A 20,641-nucleotide genomic window follows, 5' to 3' on the forward strand; every position below is an offset into this window, starting at 1 on the left:
TTTATCTTTTCTTTACATAAATAACAGGGAAGTCTCGTGCCACTGTGCGCTGTGTTTGAGAAACCTGCAGTCCTACAGAGAGCTTGACTTCTCTAACAGGGTTATGAGATGCTACAAATCACCAGGCAGGTAAACTCATTAAAAGCTCTCTCATTAAGCCCTGGAATAGAAAAAATTGGTTTGCTTAAAGAGCAGGGACTATTCCAAGATTTTCTGTCTGTGCCTGAGGAGTCTCATGTTTGGGCTGGGCTTAAAAGCATTGCAGGCTGGGAGAGAAACTTGTAGAATGTTGTGTCTGAAATACACTGTGCCTCATCTTTTAAAAATAACAGAGGCTGGAAGGTGGATGATTCTATTTGAAGGCAGCCTGGCGCTGGAAGTGACAGCCAGGGATGAATAATGGAGGATACAGAGAGTTCTCTGCTCTGCAGCCTCGACACACCCAGAGAAAATTGAGAAATATTCCCCCCTGCAGCAAACAGGGGCAGAGCAAACACTTGAGCTCCTCTCCTCAGCTCTTCATGAATTACTTAACTCTCATCAGATCCAGTTTCATTCTCTGCTCTGTGAGGTGCTGCCTCCAAATCTGTGTCTGCACATCCAAATCTGTGTTTGCCCACCTGACTCTCACTCGGAGATCACACTTCAGTGTTGTTACACAAGAGGCATCATTTGCACCTTCCCTTTCCATGTTTCTCCATTTTTTTTAAAGGAGAGCTGTTGCAGACATCTTTCATGGAAAATCCTTTCCTTAGGATTTTTCCTCCTGAGAAGCTGGGAGGCCTCAGGAACAAAATGTAAACATTGATTATCTGCTGCTGTGGAATGCAACAGGTGGACCTTTGATTGGCCCATGTTGGATGTTTGTAATTAATGGCCAATCACAGTCAGCTGGCTCGGACAGAGCCAAGCCACAAACCTTTGTTATCATTCCTTGCTATTCTATTCTTAGCCAGCCTTCTGATGAAAGCCTTTCTTCTATTCTTTTAGTACAGCTTTAATGTAATATATACCATAAAATAATAAATCAGCTTTCTGAAACATGGAGTCACATCCTCATCTCTTCCCTCAACCCGAGAACACATCACAGAGAACTTTTTCCCCAGCTGATCAAACATTACACAGAATATTCTGCCACGGGAAACGTTTAAGTGTAGCAATATTAAATACATGCTCACAAGAAATTCCAAGTATTAGGTGAAGAAATGCATCAGATGGAATTATTCTGGACAGTTAGAACACCTGCATTGCAGTTACATTTAAAATTCAGTTCATACACCAAGCCAACTTTGTGAGTCATGAAACTCATTGTTTTCTCAAGTACATTTGGAACCAGACAAAAGAAATGATGGTTTGGGATCCTTTCTTCTCCATAATTTTATGATGACTTTTGTTAATATTTTCCAATTTAAAAAAACCCCAAACCAACAGCACATAGCCCAATGTTATCACAGATGAATGGAATGCAAAGTCAATCCAAATGCCAGTCTGAAGAATCAAAATGCCAAAAAAAATGACATGATGGAATCCTAGAAAGGTTTGGGTTGGAAGGGACCTTAAAAACCATCCAGTTCCAGCCCCCTGCCATGGACTGGGACTCCTCCCAACTATCCCAGGTTGTTCAGTTTCATCCAAAGCAAAGAATGGAAATTACTGGGAAGAGCAGAGCTAGCTGAAAGAAATGGGTTAAAACCAGCTAAAATAGCAACACAGGTATTTAAATCTAGAGAAGCACTGAAATGGCAGAAAAAAGCAAAGCTCAAGAATTCCTGCAAAGGCTTTGCAGGCATCATGGTGCCTTCAGTCCTGAGGGGTTCATAGGTCAGGTTAATGCAGAACAGCTTTTGTGTAAAGCACATGAAAAACTGAACCACCCTTGACTCTGCCAGTTAGAACTGGCTGAAAATGCTCATTTTGAATTATTTCTTAGCACATTATATTCTTGTTGTCTGGTCAGAGCCTATGGTTGAAGCCACCTGGAATTTCCCATTCATACTTGGTTCTCTTTTTGTCTTTTCTTGATTTGTTTATGGATGTGGACATCAATTTTGGGGCTTTTGTGGGTAAAATGGGTCTGACCAGATGTGCTTGGAGGAAAGCACTATACAAACAGATTTTTCCAGGAACATAGTGGAGTTTAAATGACTTTCAATTGCTCCAATTGTTTTAAAAGTCACATCCCCTCCCTTGGTAGAAAATTGGAAAATCTGCATGACAGGGAAGTGCCAATTTGAGGTCAGGAGCACAGCACATTGCAGATGGTTCACAGGGAAAGGGTGTGCCCCAGTGGAGAGAAATGTGTTACCACAAGAGCTGCAAAAGAATGACAGCAAGGGAAGAAACAGAAATAACATTCTATCATTCCTGAAATCTGGTCTGTGAAAAGAAATTGAATGATTCAATGCGAAATGAATACTTATATACAAATTATTGTGTAATTTCTCTGGTGAGCAAACACACAAATTCACGTTTTAAATGGTTAACTTTAATGTCTGGATTCCTGCAAAAGACTGCAGTAAAACCTTATAATCATAAAAAAAAAAAATCACAAACTTTGTAGAAGCAGCAAAAAAAAAGCTTTTTTTTTTTTTTCTTATTAGCTCTGGTTTGGTATTTGGTATTTCATTAAGAACTGTTCTTTCCACAAGCTGGAGCTGATCACTAATTATCCAGCTCAGCAACCACAGTGATGTCCTGAAATGCGAGCAATTGGGAATTTTCTGTCCTTCCCCATCTGCCAGGAAGGTCACTCATCTGAGAGCTCAAGAGATTTGTTCATTTATTTCCCTTAATTAAAAACTGCTTACCTCTAAATAACGAGACACCTTTCAAGGGTCTCGAGCCGAGCACTGAAAATCTTGAAATATTGAAGGCTGTTGGTCATTTAACAAAAATGCCTTTTGTCTTTTGATCATTTAATTATTTTGGTTGCAGTCTGAAAAAATATGCTTGCACGGCCAGGAATTCAGCTTTCCAGTTTCTCCTAGGGCAGGATCCATGTCATCAACATTTCTATGACCAAAACAAGCATCTGAATTTGAGCTAAACTCCTTTTATAATCAGGAATCTCACAGTACCTAAAACAGATTAAATCTGGGGGGTTTTCTCCCCATTAACTTAGGTAGAAATGTATTATAAAAATTAAACATACTCAGTTTTAATAAGTAATCATTTCTACCTGAGCAGGAAATCAAAGGAAAAGTCACAGGAGCCATGCTCTAGATAAAAATTCCAAGGCCATATATTTATATGTAAAGGACTGTATTATTTGGATGAACACAACTATGGAACCAGTTCCGACCCAATTCTACAGAATTTAGCTGAATTATGCCAGGTTTCAGATGTGCAGTGAAATGGACTCTAAATAAGAGCCAAGAGGAAAGAAAATGTATTTTTGTGTGCCAAAGTAAAACCAAGTTCTCTGTGCTGCCTGCTATGCATTGTAGAAGACAATGATGCACAATAGCAAAATACTCTGCAAAAACTGCTAGAAGATGCTCTGGTCACACCAGCATCACAATAAACAGCTGTCATTTAAAAATAAAACCAACTAAATGTCATGAATTCTTTCAAATACTGACTATTAAAATGCACCAATGTGAAAATGTTCTGTGTATTAAGCAAGTGTAAAGCATTTGCATGGAAGTTGTAGAAGGCTCTGTAGGGGAATGAGCTGGAGGATTGAAATCCTGGTGCTGTTTGTCACTGAATCCCTGTGAGCAATGCTCCTGGAGAAGTGATGAAAAGCACATTTGTGAGCAATGGTTTTACACAGAATTGTGCTGAATGCAACAAAAGGTTATTGCAGGGTTTGTGTACGATTTCTCACAGCTACAAAGAGAAAAAAAAATCTTTTTTCAGTGGTTTTGTGGCTGTTTTGTGAGGAGAGGTACAGTCACTGTGTGTGGGGACAATGGAGAGGGAGAGTTACAATTCCCAGATGTGTTAACACAGAGTTATTAATGGAAGAGCACGTTGTTTAGCAAGCAAAGACTTGTGGGGAAAATTAATCCCTGTCATCTTCATAAAGAGTTGAATATCTTTAGAAGGATGATGGATGACTTTAAGTGCCTTTAGTATCTTTAGAGGCCCATTTGTATTGTTTCTTAAAATTGCTCCTCTCAAAATGGAGGCCTCCAAAAGCACTGCCTGGATTATCTCAAGGTTTAAGTTTCATAGCAGGGGGGACAAAGGGTATATTTAATTTTATCCCTCTGTCTGGAAATAAAAATATTTTTAAACCAATGGATTTGAAACAGAAGACATACTGTGGTTTTTGGTTTGTTTTTTTTTTTTTTTTTTTTTTTTGCTTTTTTTTCTAATTATGACTTTATTTTATTTTGAATCTTGGTTAAAAACAGTGAACAAATGCCATCAAGGGATGGACTTGCCCTTCTCAGGATGAGCAATGATCACAGCCCTAATTCATTAACAAAAGAGGCTGGAAAAGTCTTAACCCAAACTATGAGACCACCCAGAAAAATTCAAAATCAGTGGCAGCAGCAGATCCTTCCTTCTTGTCAAATGCTGGCCTGGAGAACATGGATTTCTATCAGAATAATGCAAATAAAATAATTTTTCCTTACCACAGGAAGCAATACGAGGCTGAAGAAGCAGACCTTCCAGTTGATGGCCATCTTCTCTCCTAATTTTGGACAAGTTTTGCTCATTAACACTGAGATTAGGGCTGAAGCAAAGGCTCTGCTGATATTTTGAGGTCTTCACATCAAGATCTCTGCAACAAAAGAGGGAAATTATTATAAATATGTAAACCATGGAGAGAATGAAAAAGAAATGGTCAGAAAATGGAGAACCCAACACTTGAACTGCAAGTGGCACTTATAAGAGATCAACAAGGCTTTTGTAGATGTTAAAGGTGGTCTTGGATATCTAATTTTAAGGCAAAAAGTGATCAGTAACTTGTGTCAAAGAAATGCTGGAATAGGTTCTGTAGCTGCAAACACCTAAACTGTACCCAGGAGAGGAGCAAGGGTGGATTATTTTGAACAAGAAAAAAAAAGACCTGTCTGAAGTTGAGCATTGCACTTCATGATTTTCAGTAGTGTCTTAAAAGCAAAATTGTCTGAGGGATTTTTAGGGGTCTGGCTTCCAAGAAAGGTTGTCCAGATAACAAAATCCATTCCCAGACTTGTTAATAACCTGTTAATAAGCTTGTTAATAACCTGTTAATAGGCTTGTTAATAACCTTTCTGAGAACTTGGCAGTAGGGGGGCAAAAGAATGAACTGTAGTCTCAGGCTAAGGATTCATCCAGGCCATAATCAGGAATGATTTATAGGAACAACAATGTCATCCATATCTGTGCTTTCCATTGCTTGACCTCTGCCTTCAAAGAATTGAGGACTAGAGGGAATGTGGTTTAAGATTTGGATTTATTTCTCATCATCTTACTTTGATTGTTAAGGAATGACTTGTAAAATAACTTTTAGAACCAAAGGACATTCAAGTTTTATACTGACACTCAAGTTTTATACAGACTGCAACACACTGCCAGGACATCAGCATTTAGAAAGGAGAGAGTCTTTCAATTAAAAATTAAAAGAGGAAAATTAATCTCTCTCTAAATTTTGGGAGAACAATGATTCATGAAATTCACTCTAAACTGATCTGTTTTCTTCTATCCCCACTTGATCAGTCACTCACGCTCCGTTCTGGCACTGAATTTAATTACTTAACTGTATTTCTGATGGTTTATCAAATAATGAGCAATTGATAAGATCTCAGCTGAGGAGGACAGCAAACATCCCTGGTGACATTCAGCCGTGAGGACTCGGAATTCCATTAACAGCAGCAAGACAAAACCAGACAGAGGCATTAACATTGACAGAGGCATTGAAATTATTTCCTGATCATTTGCACTCCCGTGTGCAGCTCAGCCCAGAAAAGCCAGAGAGGGGTGGGGAGGTTGGATTCTGTCCTTTCATTCTGTAATTCATCAGGAAATGATCAAAATGCAGCGGAAGGGTGGGAGATGGCTGGCTAAGAGATGGACACATACAGATGCCTTGGGGGAAAAGGGGTGACATTTAGAACCCTCTTTTTACTTTAACCTGGCAATCTCTAGGTTTGAAAAGTGGAGGGTGGCTGTTTTCTGTCTTGTCTGAGTGTCAAAGGAGCCTCTAAAGAGACAACAAGAACATCTGCAAACCATTCCATGGCTTTTCTCTCATATATTGCAGGGAAAATAAAAGACTCAATTTCATTTTTTGCCTTCGATGTAGTCATGGAAACCTGCACCAAATACTGAGCTGAGGCCTTGGTGTCATCCAGGGAGAGTGGAGTGTTTATTAGGGAATAACAACTTCCAGAACTTCTGCCCTGGACCTGCAGCAGAACCTTTTATACTGCTGAGCTGCTCCTGTCATGTATGTTATACATACATTCAGAGTCCACCTATAACTAATTAAGTGCTACTTATCTCTATTATCAATTAAAGGGTAGTTATCTCTATCACCAATTAAAGCCCAGCTAACTCCCCAATAACTACTATCACCTATGTTATACTAGAAAAATAAACTTTTTATATATAGGTAATGCTGATAAAGCATTACCACTCAGTGTTGAGAAAAAGAAATAATTATATCAGTATTGAACTTGAAAGGGAAGCTTGAATGATTATATTTTCTTCTGATGTCACTGGTTGATAAATCCCATAATTTCATTATTGATGCTTCATGTGGTTATTTTATCTGCATCTGCCACTGTAATTAAAATTAGTGAAGTCAGAAGAGCCAATAATAGAGGGGTTGCACCTTTCACTTATGGATAAACAGTTCCTCAAAATAATCTTCAGTTATCTATGGTGAAACAGAAGGGCTGTAGAAGTGTCTGAGACAGCAAATCAGCTGATTGTTGCTAAAACAGAATGGGTTTCAGGGGTTTATTTCAAGCATGGCTGATATATAGGAAGAAGAAAAAAGAAAAGAACGTTGTTCTGGTCACCTAGTGACTTAAAAAATAATTCATCCCCTCTGAAGGTGAATTTGTCCACGGGAATCGCTTTCAGTGCCACAGCAGATTCTTTATGAAAGCATCTGAGTTGCTTCAAGGACAGGTTGGAAAAGCTCTGACAAAACTTGTTCTGCTGCAAGCCCCCATTTCTTTCTCCATCTAAAAAGTTCTCTGGAGGCTGGTGAGGACAATTCCTCCATGAGAAGCCCATAGGTGCACAATCTGATGTCAATAATGAACAAAACCACACAGTGAGACCTTTCAAGGTACTATGGGACTACTCCCAGGGAGGCATAAAAAGTTAATAAATCACTGCTCAAAAGGATAAAAAGTCCCCATATTAAATGTGAGTGAAATTGTTATACAGCATCACAGAGTGCACCCACTGGATGAATGAAGTTGAGGAAATTTTCTGATGAATGAAAGGATTTTTTGTGGTTTCTAAGGCAGTTATGAGCTCTTACTGAGATCTCACCCAAAATAAACCACCTGGTCCGCTGGGCTTCTTCCTGTGGTCCTCTGGGACGTGTGCCAGTGGTTTGAAAGGAAACCAACACATTTCAAAATGATCCACAATGGTTTAGACCAATGATGATAAATTGGGAATTCATCACTTAATTCATCTCACTTCAGGGTCCAGGGCCTTCTGTCCCATCCTCTCCCTGCCCCACGACCAAGCTCCTGCCCAGGTGAGGAAATCTGAAACCTTCTGACAACGTGCAGGAGAAATCGAGGTTTTGCAGACTGAATACTGTCACAGATATCTTTTATGGAAAATCCTTTCCTTAGGATTTTTTCTCCTGAGAAGCTGAGAGGCCTCAGGAACAAAATGTAAACATTGATTATCTGCTGCTGTGGAATGCAACAGGTGCATCTGGGATTGGTCTCATAGAGCTGTTTCTAATTAATGGCCAATCACAGTCAGCTGGCTTGGACTCTGTCTGAGGCACAAGCTTTTGTTATCATTCTTTGCTATTCTATTCTTAGCTAGCCTTCTGATGAAATCCTTTCTTCTATTCTTTTAGTATAGTTTTAATATAATATATAAAATAACAAATCAATCCTTCTGAAACATGGAGTCAGATCCTCATCTCTTCCCTCACCCTAAGACCCCTGCGAACATGGTCACAGAATACATTTCAGAAAAGTCAACCACTCCATGCAGTTACTCCAATGCTTCTTAGAGACATGAAGAACATTTCTCTTTGAAGAATAAACACAGGTGGAGGATTACTGGGTGCAAAATACATGAACAGGTGATTATGAAATCCTAGAATGGCTTGGGGTTGGAAGCAACCTCAAAGATCATCATTCCAACCTCCTGCCATGGACAGGGCCACCTTCCACTAGAGCAGATTTCTGGCCTTGGACATCATAACCTCCCTGGGCAGCCTGTTCCTGTGCCTCCCCAACATCACAGCAAAGAATCTCTTCCTATTATCTAATCTCAATCACCTTCCTTCAGTTTAAGGCCATTCCCCCTTGGACTTTCATGACACACAAAGTTCCTCTCCAGACTTTTAACCCCTCATTAGGTACTGATGGCTGCCCTAAGGTCTCCCTGGAGCCTTCTCTTCTCCAGGATGAACAGTCCCAACTCTCAGCCTGAATTCACAGGAGAGGTGTTCCAACCCCCTGACCAGCTCTCCTGAGGGCTGGAAAACTTTTCATTATGCACCCAATATTTTTCTATCTTTAGGCTCTCAAAAACACACCGCATTTTATAATTTCCCTCCTGTAAGTTCCTAAATGTGGTGTTCCAGCTACATAATTTATTTAAAAGGCACAGTGCCCCTTCCTCCTGTTCCTGCTGAACAGCAATGAGCAGAATTAGGAAATCAACCCCTCAGTGACCTAGGACATGTCTCCTAATTTTAGAAACCTGGGAGAGACATCCTCACACATGAGCTCATTGTCAAGTTTCCTTTTTTATCAACAGAGAGAAGCAGACATGTGAAGAAGTGTTTTGTCTGACCTATTTTAACCATCTCCTTTAAACTTCCAGCTCCTCTCCCAGAGTGTAAAGGAATTCTGAGCTTGTTTGTTGACATCTACACTGTGGGTATCTAAATCTGGACAGAATAATCCCATCTCCAGTCTGAAACACATGGATCAGCAATATGAAACCCAAAACAGTGAAGTTTCACCTACCACAAAGATTGAGAAGGAATTGGATTGTTTTGGGTGTCAATAAATTGATGCTGATATATTTAAGGCCACAGAAAAGCTAAAAGAAGATTTAATACCAGGCAGCAAGAGCTCTAAAGCTTGCCATGAAAAATACTCCATAAAGAGCAACCCTACTAAGACAAAGGAAAAGAACGTCATGATCCTTCCACTATCTTTAACAGACTAGTTATTATTTCTTGAAGTTTAAATGTTTTGGGTTGATTTTGTTTTCCTACTTTCTAAATTTGCTGAAATTAAAGCTTCTTGATGCAGCCACAGCAGCCAAGGGTCTGACTCTACTTTCTTTTATAAACCAAGACTTTTATTCTCCATTTATGTACTTAATTGGGAAAGTCCCCCAATGCGCGGGGGCGTGAACGGCCCTGGAATCCGGCTATCTGGTGAGGGGCGAAGGCCAGGGCCCCTGCGCATCAGAAAACAGCCCCCCTCGGTGTCTTGGCCTCGGGCTGAGCTGGGGGATAGCTCGGAGCAGCGCGGTGAGAGACGAATCAGGAGGCGACCACTTGCTGGGGGTAAACTGTCGGTTTATTACAGAAGAACCAACAAGGAGGGGAAACACCCAGCAAATGGCCCCGAACAAGGGGCAGGAGAGGGTTTTAAGGGAAAAGGGGGGAAGAAGGCAGGGAAACCCGGCTATCCAATAGAAATACATATTTGGAGGTACGAAACATAACTGATACACTAAAGTAACCAACTGTTATAAATCATAGGAGGGGCTCCGGGGCTACAGCCAACCATACCTCCCAGAGAAAGGAAAATTCTCGAAACCTGGGAGGAGAGAAAGAGTGATTGACTGATCCCAAGGAGGAAACAACTTTCACTTTCCATAGCAACATAACTGGCAGGGTAGCAGCAGGAAGTAATACAGAAAATGGGGGGAGCAAACTAACGAACTTAAGAACACACCACAGCATCTCCCCGTTTCTTATCAAATAAAATTAAAATTTTCTATGCAACTCAAAAGGAAGGTGTCTGCGGCTTGTCCTGCCAATCTTCGCTTTCTTTGAGCTGGAGTTCGCTAGCCCACTCACGTTCTTGAGGCAGCTCTGTGGATCCCTCTTCATCTGAATCTCCTCCGGCTTCTGAGGAGAGGTCTTCCAGCTCAAAATGTTCCTCCAGAGGAAGTGCGGCATGATTGACAGTCGTTGAGGTGGCTTTAGCTATTAGTCTTTTGATCAAACTACGGATCAGTACGATCAAAATGCAAAATACAATCAAGCTCAAAACTACTTTACAAACAGATTCTAACACTGAACTGGCCCACCCGCTAAGGCTCCAACCCTTGAATATGTTCCCCAGCCAGTCTGATGTCTCTTGCCTGAGACATCAGTGATTGACTGATCCCAAGGAAGAAACAACTTTCACTTTCCATAGCAACATAACTGGCAGAGTAGCAACAAGAAGTAATACAGAAAATGGAGAGAACAAACTAACGAACTTAAGAACACACCACAGCACCCCAAGTCCTTGTTCCCACTCACCAAGTCTGTTGTCAATGACAAAACAGGACTCAAAAGGAGGTCTAAGAGGTGGATTTTCAGACAGGATTTACTGCTACAAAGGAGAAAACCCTTTTCAGCTGCACATGAATGTCTTGAGGGTCTCAGGCAAAAATGGCACACCTTTGCCTGAAAGAGTTGTCAACAAAAACCATGGAATTTTTTGCACAGAATGGTCCACAAGGATGGATGCAGGCTGCCCATTGTTCCAACATGTGAACTGGTGTGAGAATTACAGGCTGAAAAATATCCATTCATGACAGATACATCCAGGCAGACTCGGCTGGTATCCAGTTTTTTCACTGTGCAGGAAAATTGCTCCTTAAGAAAACAACATTTAAAAGGGAGCTGATACAGCACTAAAACAATTTTGCATGGATATATTCAAAAGAAATAGATTCAGCTGCTGCCTGACTTAAGCATATAAGAATATGCCTTGTTAATGAATATCCAAGTCTGTTGCAATACTCAGTAATAATCCTTTTACTTTCTAGAGAAATAGGATTTTGGTATTTTTTTCCTTGCATAAAACTCAGAAAACACCTGTGAACTTTACTAGAACTCCCTTTCTGAAAGTGAAGATAAAGGTGTGATTACAAAAACTGCAGATGCTGAGACTCTCATATGCAAATGAGAACTTAGGTGTCCAAATATTTCTATATGAAGCAGAATTATCAATTTCATTTATTTCCACCAGAACTTGTGTAGGAAATCAATCAAAGCAATGTGGTTTTGCAAGAATGGCTGCTAAAGAGGATTTACAGAATGGAGGGTAGGAAGGACCTCTGCAGATTGTCCAGTCTAACAGCAGGTTATTCAAAACCCATTCTCAATGATTTCTGAATATCTCAAATGTTGGGACTCAGCAATTTATCTGATCAACCTCTTTCAGTATTTGACCATTCTAACAATAACCAAGTGTTATCTTACAGCTGAATTTCCTGGGTGTCTGTGCTTGCTGCCTCTTGTCAGCACAGGGAAGAGCCTGGGACCATCTCCTTTGCACCCTCTCATCAGGGATTTCTATATATTGATAAAATACCCCCAAATCTCTTGCTGTAATTCCTTAATAATCTTTGTGGCTCCTCACAGAGCCCACTGTGCTCATTCTCTCAGCAGCCCAGCCCTGGCCCAGGCACTCCAGGGCTGAGAGAGAGGAATTATCACCTCCCTTGACGTGCTGCCAAGGCTCTTCCTCATGCAGCCGATGATGCTTTCGGATTTCATCGCTGCAAGGGCACTTTGCTGGCTCAGGATCCACTTTGTGTCCACCCAGAGCTTTAGGTCCTTCTCGGTAGAACTGATTCCCAGCAGCTGATTGCCAGCCTGCCCTTGTGCATGGAATTATTCCTCTCCCAGTGCAGGACTATGCATGGCTTGTTCTTTTTCATCTTTCCGCCTATTTCTCAAACCTCTCTGTGCAGGACTTTGCATGTCTTGTTCTTCTTCATCTTCCTGCCTGTTTCTCAAACCTCTCTGGTTCCCTCTGAGCAGCAGCACAATCACCCTCTTGGTCTATCAACCTACTCCTCTTAAATTTCTGTAACCTTCAACCTCCTTGCAGGTGCACTCTGTCCCATCATCCTGATCATTAGTGAAGGCATTAACCGCATCAAAAAGATCTTTATAGTTCAGCCCAGCCTGCCCAGGCTCTCTCTACAGTCGATGGAGATGCAGGTAACCTCAGGGAGCAATTTCTGTATCCCAAATATAGATAGGAGAAACCTGGTCTAGTGGAAAGTGAACTGGGTGACTTTTGAAACGTCCCTTCCACCTCAAACTATTCTATGGTTCTATGACACTCTACCTAATTCTGGACAAAGTGAATTGCTGCTTTGCAAAAACCGATTTTCTTTTCCTCTGTTTGTTCAGGCCTGATGAGGGCAAACACAGAAAACTCCATTCCCAAAGTTTAAGACACCCAAGCATTAATGGCAAGAAAAACAGAGCCCTGGCTTCCCTCTATGTTGCAGCCTTTTCTTTCAGTATTATCTTTGTTCCTTTTATTAACACAGCCTAATAACTACCATGTATGTTTTACTTCAGCTGTCCCCATTACAATTTTGGTGGAGTGTTGGTTTTCGGGTTTTTTTATTATTTTTCTTTGAGTGGTTTCAATTAAATTGAAATTCCCTGAAGATATGAGCTTTATAATTTGTCCTTACAAAGTACACTCTTTATCACTTCTGTATAACCTGACAGCTCCTGCATTTTGCAGTCCTCTAGCTTTATAGAATTTTCCTAATATATAAAAGAAAAAACTTATCTAAACCTACTTCAAAACAGATTTTAGTAAGTGTTGCTCAGCCAATTCAAGATATTAAAATTCACACTATATGAAGATCTGATTAATTTATTGAATATTTGCACATTATCAAAACCACTTTGAAAGTTCTAATCCTCTGTATCTCATTTCTTCCTAGATGTGGTCATAAAGCCCAGCCTTTCCTGAGCTTTGAAATTTTATGCTTTTCAGGGACATATGTATAAAACTAAATAAGACTTGACATATTTTTACAACAAACTCCATTTAAAATGCCTGAATTTTATAAATAAAATAAATTCTCACAATATAACAATTCTTTTCCTTCATATGCTGCTTCACCAGTACAGATATGATGAAACATTGAAGGTTAATGACATCTCAACTCTGGATATCTGAGTATTTTGACATTGTAATAACTTTGAATGTCTGTTTGATGGAGGTGCTGCTTCAGGCTCTCTGAAAATTCAAGTGGACATGAGTGCATCACGCATCCAGAGGTCAAGATTTTCTGGCTTATCTTTGCAGTGATGGACTCATGATAGCAGAGGCTATGGAACACAATTCCTCCCTCCCTGGGCACAGAATTGCTTTTCTTGGCAGGTCTCCTACATAACACCATCAATAAAATTCTTGCCTTGATTGGGATTATTTTCCCTATTGCATTATCCATCAGATTTATTGTGCCCTTATGTTATTGATGTCCCCAGAGGACTGGTGAAATGACAACACTTCTTAACTCAGGACCACAGAGACTCCAAAGCAGGGAAATATAACTGCAAACTACCACACATTCAGGAATCATGAGGCAAAGAAAAAAACCCAAAAAACCTTGTGAGAAGATTCCCTTTTCACAACAGATCAATTATCCTTTTTAAGCATCTGTGGTATATGTGATACTTCATTGCTAATATGAAATTAATACTGGCATCATAAAGATAACGACGTGCTGCTCCATTCCAGCAGGGCTTTAAGTGCTGCTTGGCTGGGAATTCAGAGTTATTACTCTACAACCAGGAAAATACATTCTCTACCCAGCATATCAATGTTTTGCAACAGCTCCCTGATTAATTTGCCTTCTTTGACTGGTCATCTGCATTTCCTTCCCTGCTTGTAGGTGTAAATATTGGTTTTGATGATCACACAGGAGGTTGTAAATGCTGTAACCTGTCCGTCAGGCTCTGCTTTGAACCTGCCCAGCACAGCAGCAGATATCTCTCCAGAGATATTTCCAGAGATATCTGGAGTTATCTCTCCAGAGATATTTCCTCTGCCTCTCCAGGCAGAGGAAAGAGTAAGAGCAGAGCAGAAAATGCAGCTCTGCACCAAAGCCTTTTATTCCCATTGTCTTTGAGGATCTTCCCAAGCGCAGTACTCAGACAGAACCTTCAAAGCAATTCCTTAACTCAAAATATTCTGTTTATCAGAGTGTGTTGCCACTGTTAACACCATCAATTAGCCCTCTTGATGTGCTGAGCTGATTATTTTAATATCAAACTGCCATGATAAAGCCACCATTGCTCCCCAGACCTGAGCCAGGCTCCATGCAAGGTGCTCTCAGCTGTGAGGAAATGCCAAAGGTATATTTAACAAAACATTCCACACTTTATTTAGCATGGGCAGACTACACAGGAGTGTTCCTGGAGCTGGTGATGGACCCAAGGCAAGACTCCAGTCTTGGAGCTCCAGAAACAGCACAGCAAACTCTTATCACCCCTGGGAAACAAGACTACCCTTCCTGTTTCAGAGCAGGAAAACGTAACAAAATAGGAAATGGTTTGGAAGGTGGTGAATACAATGAGCAACTGATTGTGTTTCCTGATGCCAAAGGAATAAATATAAGATGGTGGTTAGAAACCAGTCTGATACAATGTTGGTATTGAGAAAAGATGCTTGGGAGTGTGGGGAAATTGCCAAGTTGTTCAGAGAGGAGGATCAAACGATCTTTCTTTGCCTCAGGTGTACAATTCCTTGTCATTTTCTAGTGCAAAGTCAGAGGCATTCTGAGCACAACAGCTTGGACCTCACGGAGCACTCAGAGCTGGCAGTCTGTGGTGAGGGCCCAGATGAACATCCCCTCTCCTTCACCCACCTCTAATCAACATCAAAAGCTTTCATGGGCCAAACTCCACCCCATCTTGATAAAGGAACAGATAAAACGTGTTTCCCAACTTCTCACTGGGTAGAGAAAAAGATACTTCCACTATTGTAATTCCTCAAGCAAATATTGTGAAGGAAATATATCCCAGAGCAGGCCTGGGGCTACAATCCTGTCTCTTCCATCCTTAGGGAGGTGCAAATCCCTTTTTTCTGTTTCAACAGTTTCACTCTTCTCTACTACACTGAAAGACAAGGTTAAGACACTGCATGAGCACTTGGAAACTGTGTAATTTTTTCCCCTCCACATTTCCTATTGTCCTCCTTTCCTACTGCATTTCTGACAGCCCAGGCTCCCAGCTGTGTCCCATATTGTGCTTAATAAACTCATTACGTTTGGACATTATTAGGACCTTCCACAGCACGTGTTCTTGCAGCACTAGGGATGGAATCCAAGGCACATAAATGTGGCTGTCTGAAAGGGAACCATCTCTATCTACATTGGCTTCTATGAGCTGATTCCAGAGTAAATGGAAAATGAGTAATTGCCCTCAGCAGCACACGGCTTTGCCTTGCATCCAGACAATGTGCTACTCATCTTGGCAAAGAGAGGGGTAATAAAGCACAAAATCACTTTGATTAGCTCAGGAGAGCCTGTGTGGAATAGGCAGAACCCTGAGAATAGCAGAAGTATCAAACTAAAGAGGAAAAAAAGTGATTGAAATCAAAGTCACTGTTAGGTCAAGAGGTTAAGCTGGGAATTGGAAGAACACTTTGGACCATCAGCAGAAAAATGACCTGAAAGTGCCCTCCAGAGAGAGGAGGAAAGTAAAAATAAACTTAGAATTTTGAGAGGACTCCATATAATGTGAACCAATTTCTCTGACACATGAAGACACTGCAGATACAGATTAATACAGATTCCCAAGCACATGGCTCTGCCTCAGAGCTGGGTCCCACCTTTCACCTGAAAGCACAGAGCAAACTCATGTCTCTGCAATGAGGAAAACTTTGATGAGGAAAATTGCATCCCTGGAGGTGTTTCAAGGGTGTATGGATGTGGCACTTGAGGACAGGGTTTAGTGATGGACCTGGTGATGCTGAGTTAATGGTTGGACTCGATGATCTTGGAGGTCTTTTCCAGACTAAAAGGTTCTATGATTCTAAAAGCTCTGACACAAGTGGCAGTCACAGCCTGGCACAGAAAGAAATGAGTCTAGAGAAAATACTGTCTAGAGAAAAGAGTCCAGAGAAAAAATTTCCTTTCCTTTCCTTTCCTTTCCTTTCCTTTCCTTTCCTTTCCTTTCCTTTCCTTTCCTTTCCTTTCCTTTCCTTTCCTTTCCTTTCCTTTCCTTTCCTTTCCTTTCCTTTCCTTTCCTTTCCTTTCCTTTCCTTTCCTTTCCTTTCCTTTCCTTTCCTTTCCTTTCCTTTCCTTTCCTTTCCTTTCCCTTCCCTTCCCTTCCCTTCCCTTCCCTTCCCTTCCCTTCCCTTCCCTTCCCTTCCCTTCCCTTCCCTTCCCTTCCCTTCCCTTCCCTTCCCTTCCCTTCCCTTCCCTTCCCTTCCCTTCCCTTCCCTTCCCTTCCCTTCCCTTCCCTTCCCTTCCCTTCCCTTCCCTTCCCTTCCCTTCCCTTCCCTTCCCTTCCCTTCCCTTCCCTTCCCTTCCCTTCCCTTCCCTTCCCTTCCCTTCCCTTCCCTTCCCTTCCCTTCCCTTCCCTTCCCTTCCCTTCCCTTCCCTTCCCTTCCCTTCCCTTCCCTTCCCTTCCCTTCCCTTCCCTTCCCTTCCCTTCCCTTCCCTTCCCTTCCCTTCCCTTCCCTTCCCTTCCCTTCCCTTTCCTTTCCTTTCCTTTCCTTTCCTTTCCTTTCCTTTCCTTTCCTTTCCTTTCCTTTCCTTTCCTTTCCTTTCCTTTCCTTTCCTTTCCTTTCCTTTCCTTTCCTTTCCTTTCCTTTCCTTTCCTTTCCTTTCCTCCCTCTAGATAATGTAAATATTCAGCTTAATTCATACACCCCCATTTCAATATTATTATGAATAAAGTAGCTTTACCACTTCTGGGGAAAAAAAAAAAAAAAAAACAAACCAGGCAAATATGAATGAACAGAAGTGATTCATTTCCATGTAACCATCTTTTCAGCCAGTGATTAAGACTACCTCTAAATTTATCTTCATTATCTGCTCATGGATCTCCATAGAGAGTTCTAGAAGATGAGCTGGCCCTATGGTGCTCTATAGGGTTTGAGAATATGGCCCTAAGGTCAGAACAATGCAGGACCAAAACAATTTCATATGAACACACACAGACATACAAGTACATGCAGAACTCATTGGCCAATAAATGATGTGTTCTCTTATTTTATCAATTTTAGAGGTGTCAAAAAACCCCAAAAGTAACTCATCAAAACACAACTAGAAGATGTCAGTTGTATCCATTATAGCATTGTTTATACTTCCATCAAATTCCAAGCGACTACAGCAGCAATCTCATCTACAGATCCTGTGTGAACAGGAGACAATGGAAACTAAAAAAAATTGGGTAATTTTCCTCTCTTGCAAGTGTCTGTTGTAGTGAAAGCTGGAAATCCTGATTATAGATATTAAGCTATCTGATGAGGAAGTTCATAAATTGACAGGATGGCCATCAGATCAGACTCAACCCAGCTTGATATGAATCACATTTTCTGTTAGGTGTCATGTGGAACTGGAATATCCCCTGTGGCCCAGAAAACAATCAAAGTGCTGTTCCTTTCCACTGGATAGCTTTGTCATTTTATGGTCATGCATCCCAGTAAAACCCAGGATATAAACACGTAAATCCAATCAAGCTGAAATCCCTTCTTCTCCAACGTGCCCACTGCTCAGTTTGAAACAGGTTGACTCATGTCTCAAAGACACAGTGAAAATGCCTCCCTTCCCCTGGGGGGTCCTTCAGAGCCCTGGGTGAGAGTTATCTCATTAAAATGTGTACCTCTAAACCCGAGATAATTTCCACAGATTTCCTTGTATAGTCCCTGATATGTAATCAGCACATCCCAGAGAGTCCAAAGCATATGTTAGATTATCCTAAATTATGTACTTCAGAGCAACAGATTAATTACATCCTATTTCTCTATATTTTCTATCAGGAGGAAGGGAGGGAAAGAGAAGGATTTGAGAAATAACATTAAAAGATTCAGTCCAAACATTAAAAGTTGCCAAAGCTACACTCAGCTGATGAGTAGAGTAGCATCTTATAGTGGGCAGCAAATTAAGGTTAAATGATGTGTTTAGCAACAGTTTTTTTCTTGTTGCTCCAACTTCCTCCCCTTTACTTTCCTCACATCAGATCAAGTGTAAATTCTGTTCTGGTCTTCATTTGCACCCACCTTGAGCTTAATATGTAATTTAAGCTCAGCTGAAATGGCACTGAAAAATGATCATCACCATGTGCCTTTCAATTCTGTCAGGTAATGAAGGTTTGATCCTTTAGATACTCTTCAGGACAAAGCATTTTGGCTAAAGATTTCACAATTTCATCATGATGTATAATTTATCAGTTCTACATTATTCCCCTATTTCCTTGGATACTCTGTGGAGAGGGCTTCCTCTAAGCTCTTGGAATAACTACAAGAACAATGCTGTAGACAGGGACAACTTCCCAGGCTGGTTTCTCACGGAAACAAAGGATCTGTCCACCCTGGTCAACATTTGACAAAAACTTTTAAAAATTATCAGAACACTTCCTAATATCCAATCTAAAGAAAAGCAACCTAAAAAAGAGAGAGCTTAATTGATCTCCAGCACTGGGAGATCCACTTCAGCAGCCTCCAAAGGATGCAATTAAGACAAGAAACTAAGATATATTAAGACAAGAAATCCAGCTGTCCGAAAGCCCTCATTTCTGCAGGCTGCATTACTGATGACCCTCATGGCTTCAAATGGCACAGAGCTGCATTCAAGTGACCTCCTTGGGCTTCCTCATCCAAATAGAGGATTAAAGAGAGGATTAAAGGTGGACCAGGACCAGAAAATGAAGGAGAAACCATTAATGGTACATGAGATACCTGGCAAAACCTGGGGCAAATTTTATTGGTTTATCTATGCTTTGGTTAACCTTGGAAATATCCTTGTGTTTAAACATGGAAGTAATCCTAGGAATTAGGTACTGGTAGCACCGCACAACTTTGAGTTATCTTCACAACATTTTCTAGTTCAGGCATCTCAGTCTTTTCTTGTTGTTCCCTGGGAATATATTCTGCACCAAAGACCAGCTTTTCTTGTAAGGCACCACTCCAATAAAACACCCAAAACCAACCAGCCAAATGAAAATAAACCCAAACAAACAACAACAAAAAAGACTACAATAAAAAACCTCCACAAACAACCAAAACCCCAAAAACTCCCACCCCAAACCAAACAAACCCCAACTAAATCCTCCGCACGCAGTAGAAAAGGTGAATCTGCATTTTATGGTATTTCCTCCCTCACATCCCAGAGTTCACTTCTGTCCCTAGAGTTTGCTGCCAGCTGCAGCAAATGAGGCATGGGATGAGTTTGTGTGTTTTTCTGAAAGATGTAACTCACTGGGGAAAGCAGGGTAGGGACACAGAAAGGAAAGGAAGAGAATGATCTTCTCTCAGCAAATAAAACGAAATGTGTGATAACCTGGAGTCAGCACAGTGGGAGCCTCTTTTGGACAAGCAGAATAAATTTTGTGCTGGAGTCTGGATAGGATGGTGCACAGAGGACTCTCCGGGGCACAACTTGGCTGCCATTAGACATATCCAGAGAACTGGGTATTTTTTTGAAGATTGTTTTATTCAGAAACAGCCACAAAATGAAAATGCTGTGTGAGACAGAGAATAATTTTTCCAGTAATACTCTGCACATTTTGGGTGTGTGTAGGTCTCCCACTTAGATGAAACCAAAATGTTGTGGCATGGGTTTAGATGTCTTTTGGATTGTTTAATTCTATCCAGCACTGCTTAACTCTAATTGATCACAAAATCTTCCTTGATGGACAATAATCACAGGTTTCATAAAAATAATTCTGGCTCATGTTCTGCAAAGGAGTGTGGTATTCTGTGTTATCTTCAAGTCAGTAATGAAAATAATGACAGTTTTTTAATCAACATCATGTAAGATAACACAAGAACAACGCTTCCAAAAAGTAAAACAAACTAATAAACAAATCCCAAACACAAATCAGGACATTAGGGCTTACAGGTCATAAATAAGCAGGTGAACCTAATAGTTATTCAGTGACAGTCATCCAGCTCCAGTCCAAAGGGCCATGATTAGCATCTCTCTAAAATGGAAATTGATGTGTTTTTCTCTTTCTCCTGCCTTTTTAATGCATTTCCCAAAGCAAAGCAAATGCCCCAGCTTGCTCCCACACGTAGAGGGCTCCTCAAGGCAATGTTCATCACTGAAGACAAAAGCAACAACTTCTGCAGAGTGCCTTGAGTGAGAAAGGAGGACATTGAGTACTTCACATCTAGGGAACTTCAGTATTTCAGATCCACACAGGATTAATTTAGCTCCAAGTACCTGCTGTACCTTCTCTGATCACCAGCAAAGGGGATAACACCAAATTCTCTTTTTTACTCCTTTACAGTGTTTTTCTTTTCAACTACTTCTAAGTTAATGG

General features: G+C 40.9%; 1 protein-coding gene across 14 annotated transcripts in view; it reads right to left on the minus strand.

The window, feature by feature from the left end:
- The window catches only part of ADCYAP1R1 (ADCYAP receptor type I), a 152,768-nt gene that overhangs the window by 113,243 nt on the left and 18,884 nt on the right, over nt 1-20,641 (minus strand). For all 14 annotated transcript variants that reach the window (XM_074543582.1, XM_074543464.1, XM_074543365.1 and 11 more), the window contains one exon: nt 4,587-4,735. In XM_074543582.1, coding sequence (XP_074399683.1) covers nt 4,587-4,670 — 84 coding nt within the window. In that variant the 5' untranslated portion in view covers nt 4,671-4,735. The remainder of the gene's footprint in view (nt 1-4,586; nt 4,736-20,641) is intronic.

The sequence above is a fragment of the Zonotrichia albicollis genome, chromosome 1, assembly GCF_047830755.1.
Source record: "Zonotrichia albicollis isolate bZonAlb1 chromosome 1, bZonAlb1.hap1, whole genome shotgun sequence".
Lineage (NCBI taxonomy): Eukaryota > Metazoa > Chordata > Aves > Passeriformes > Passerellidae > Zonotrichia > Zonotrichia albicollis.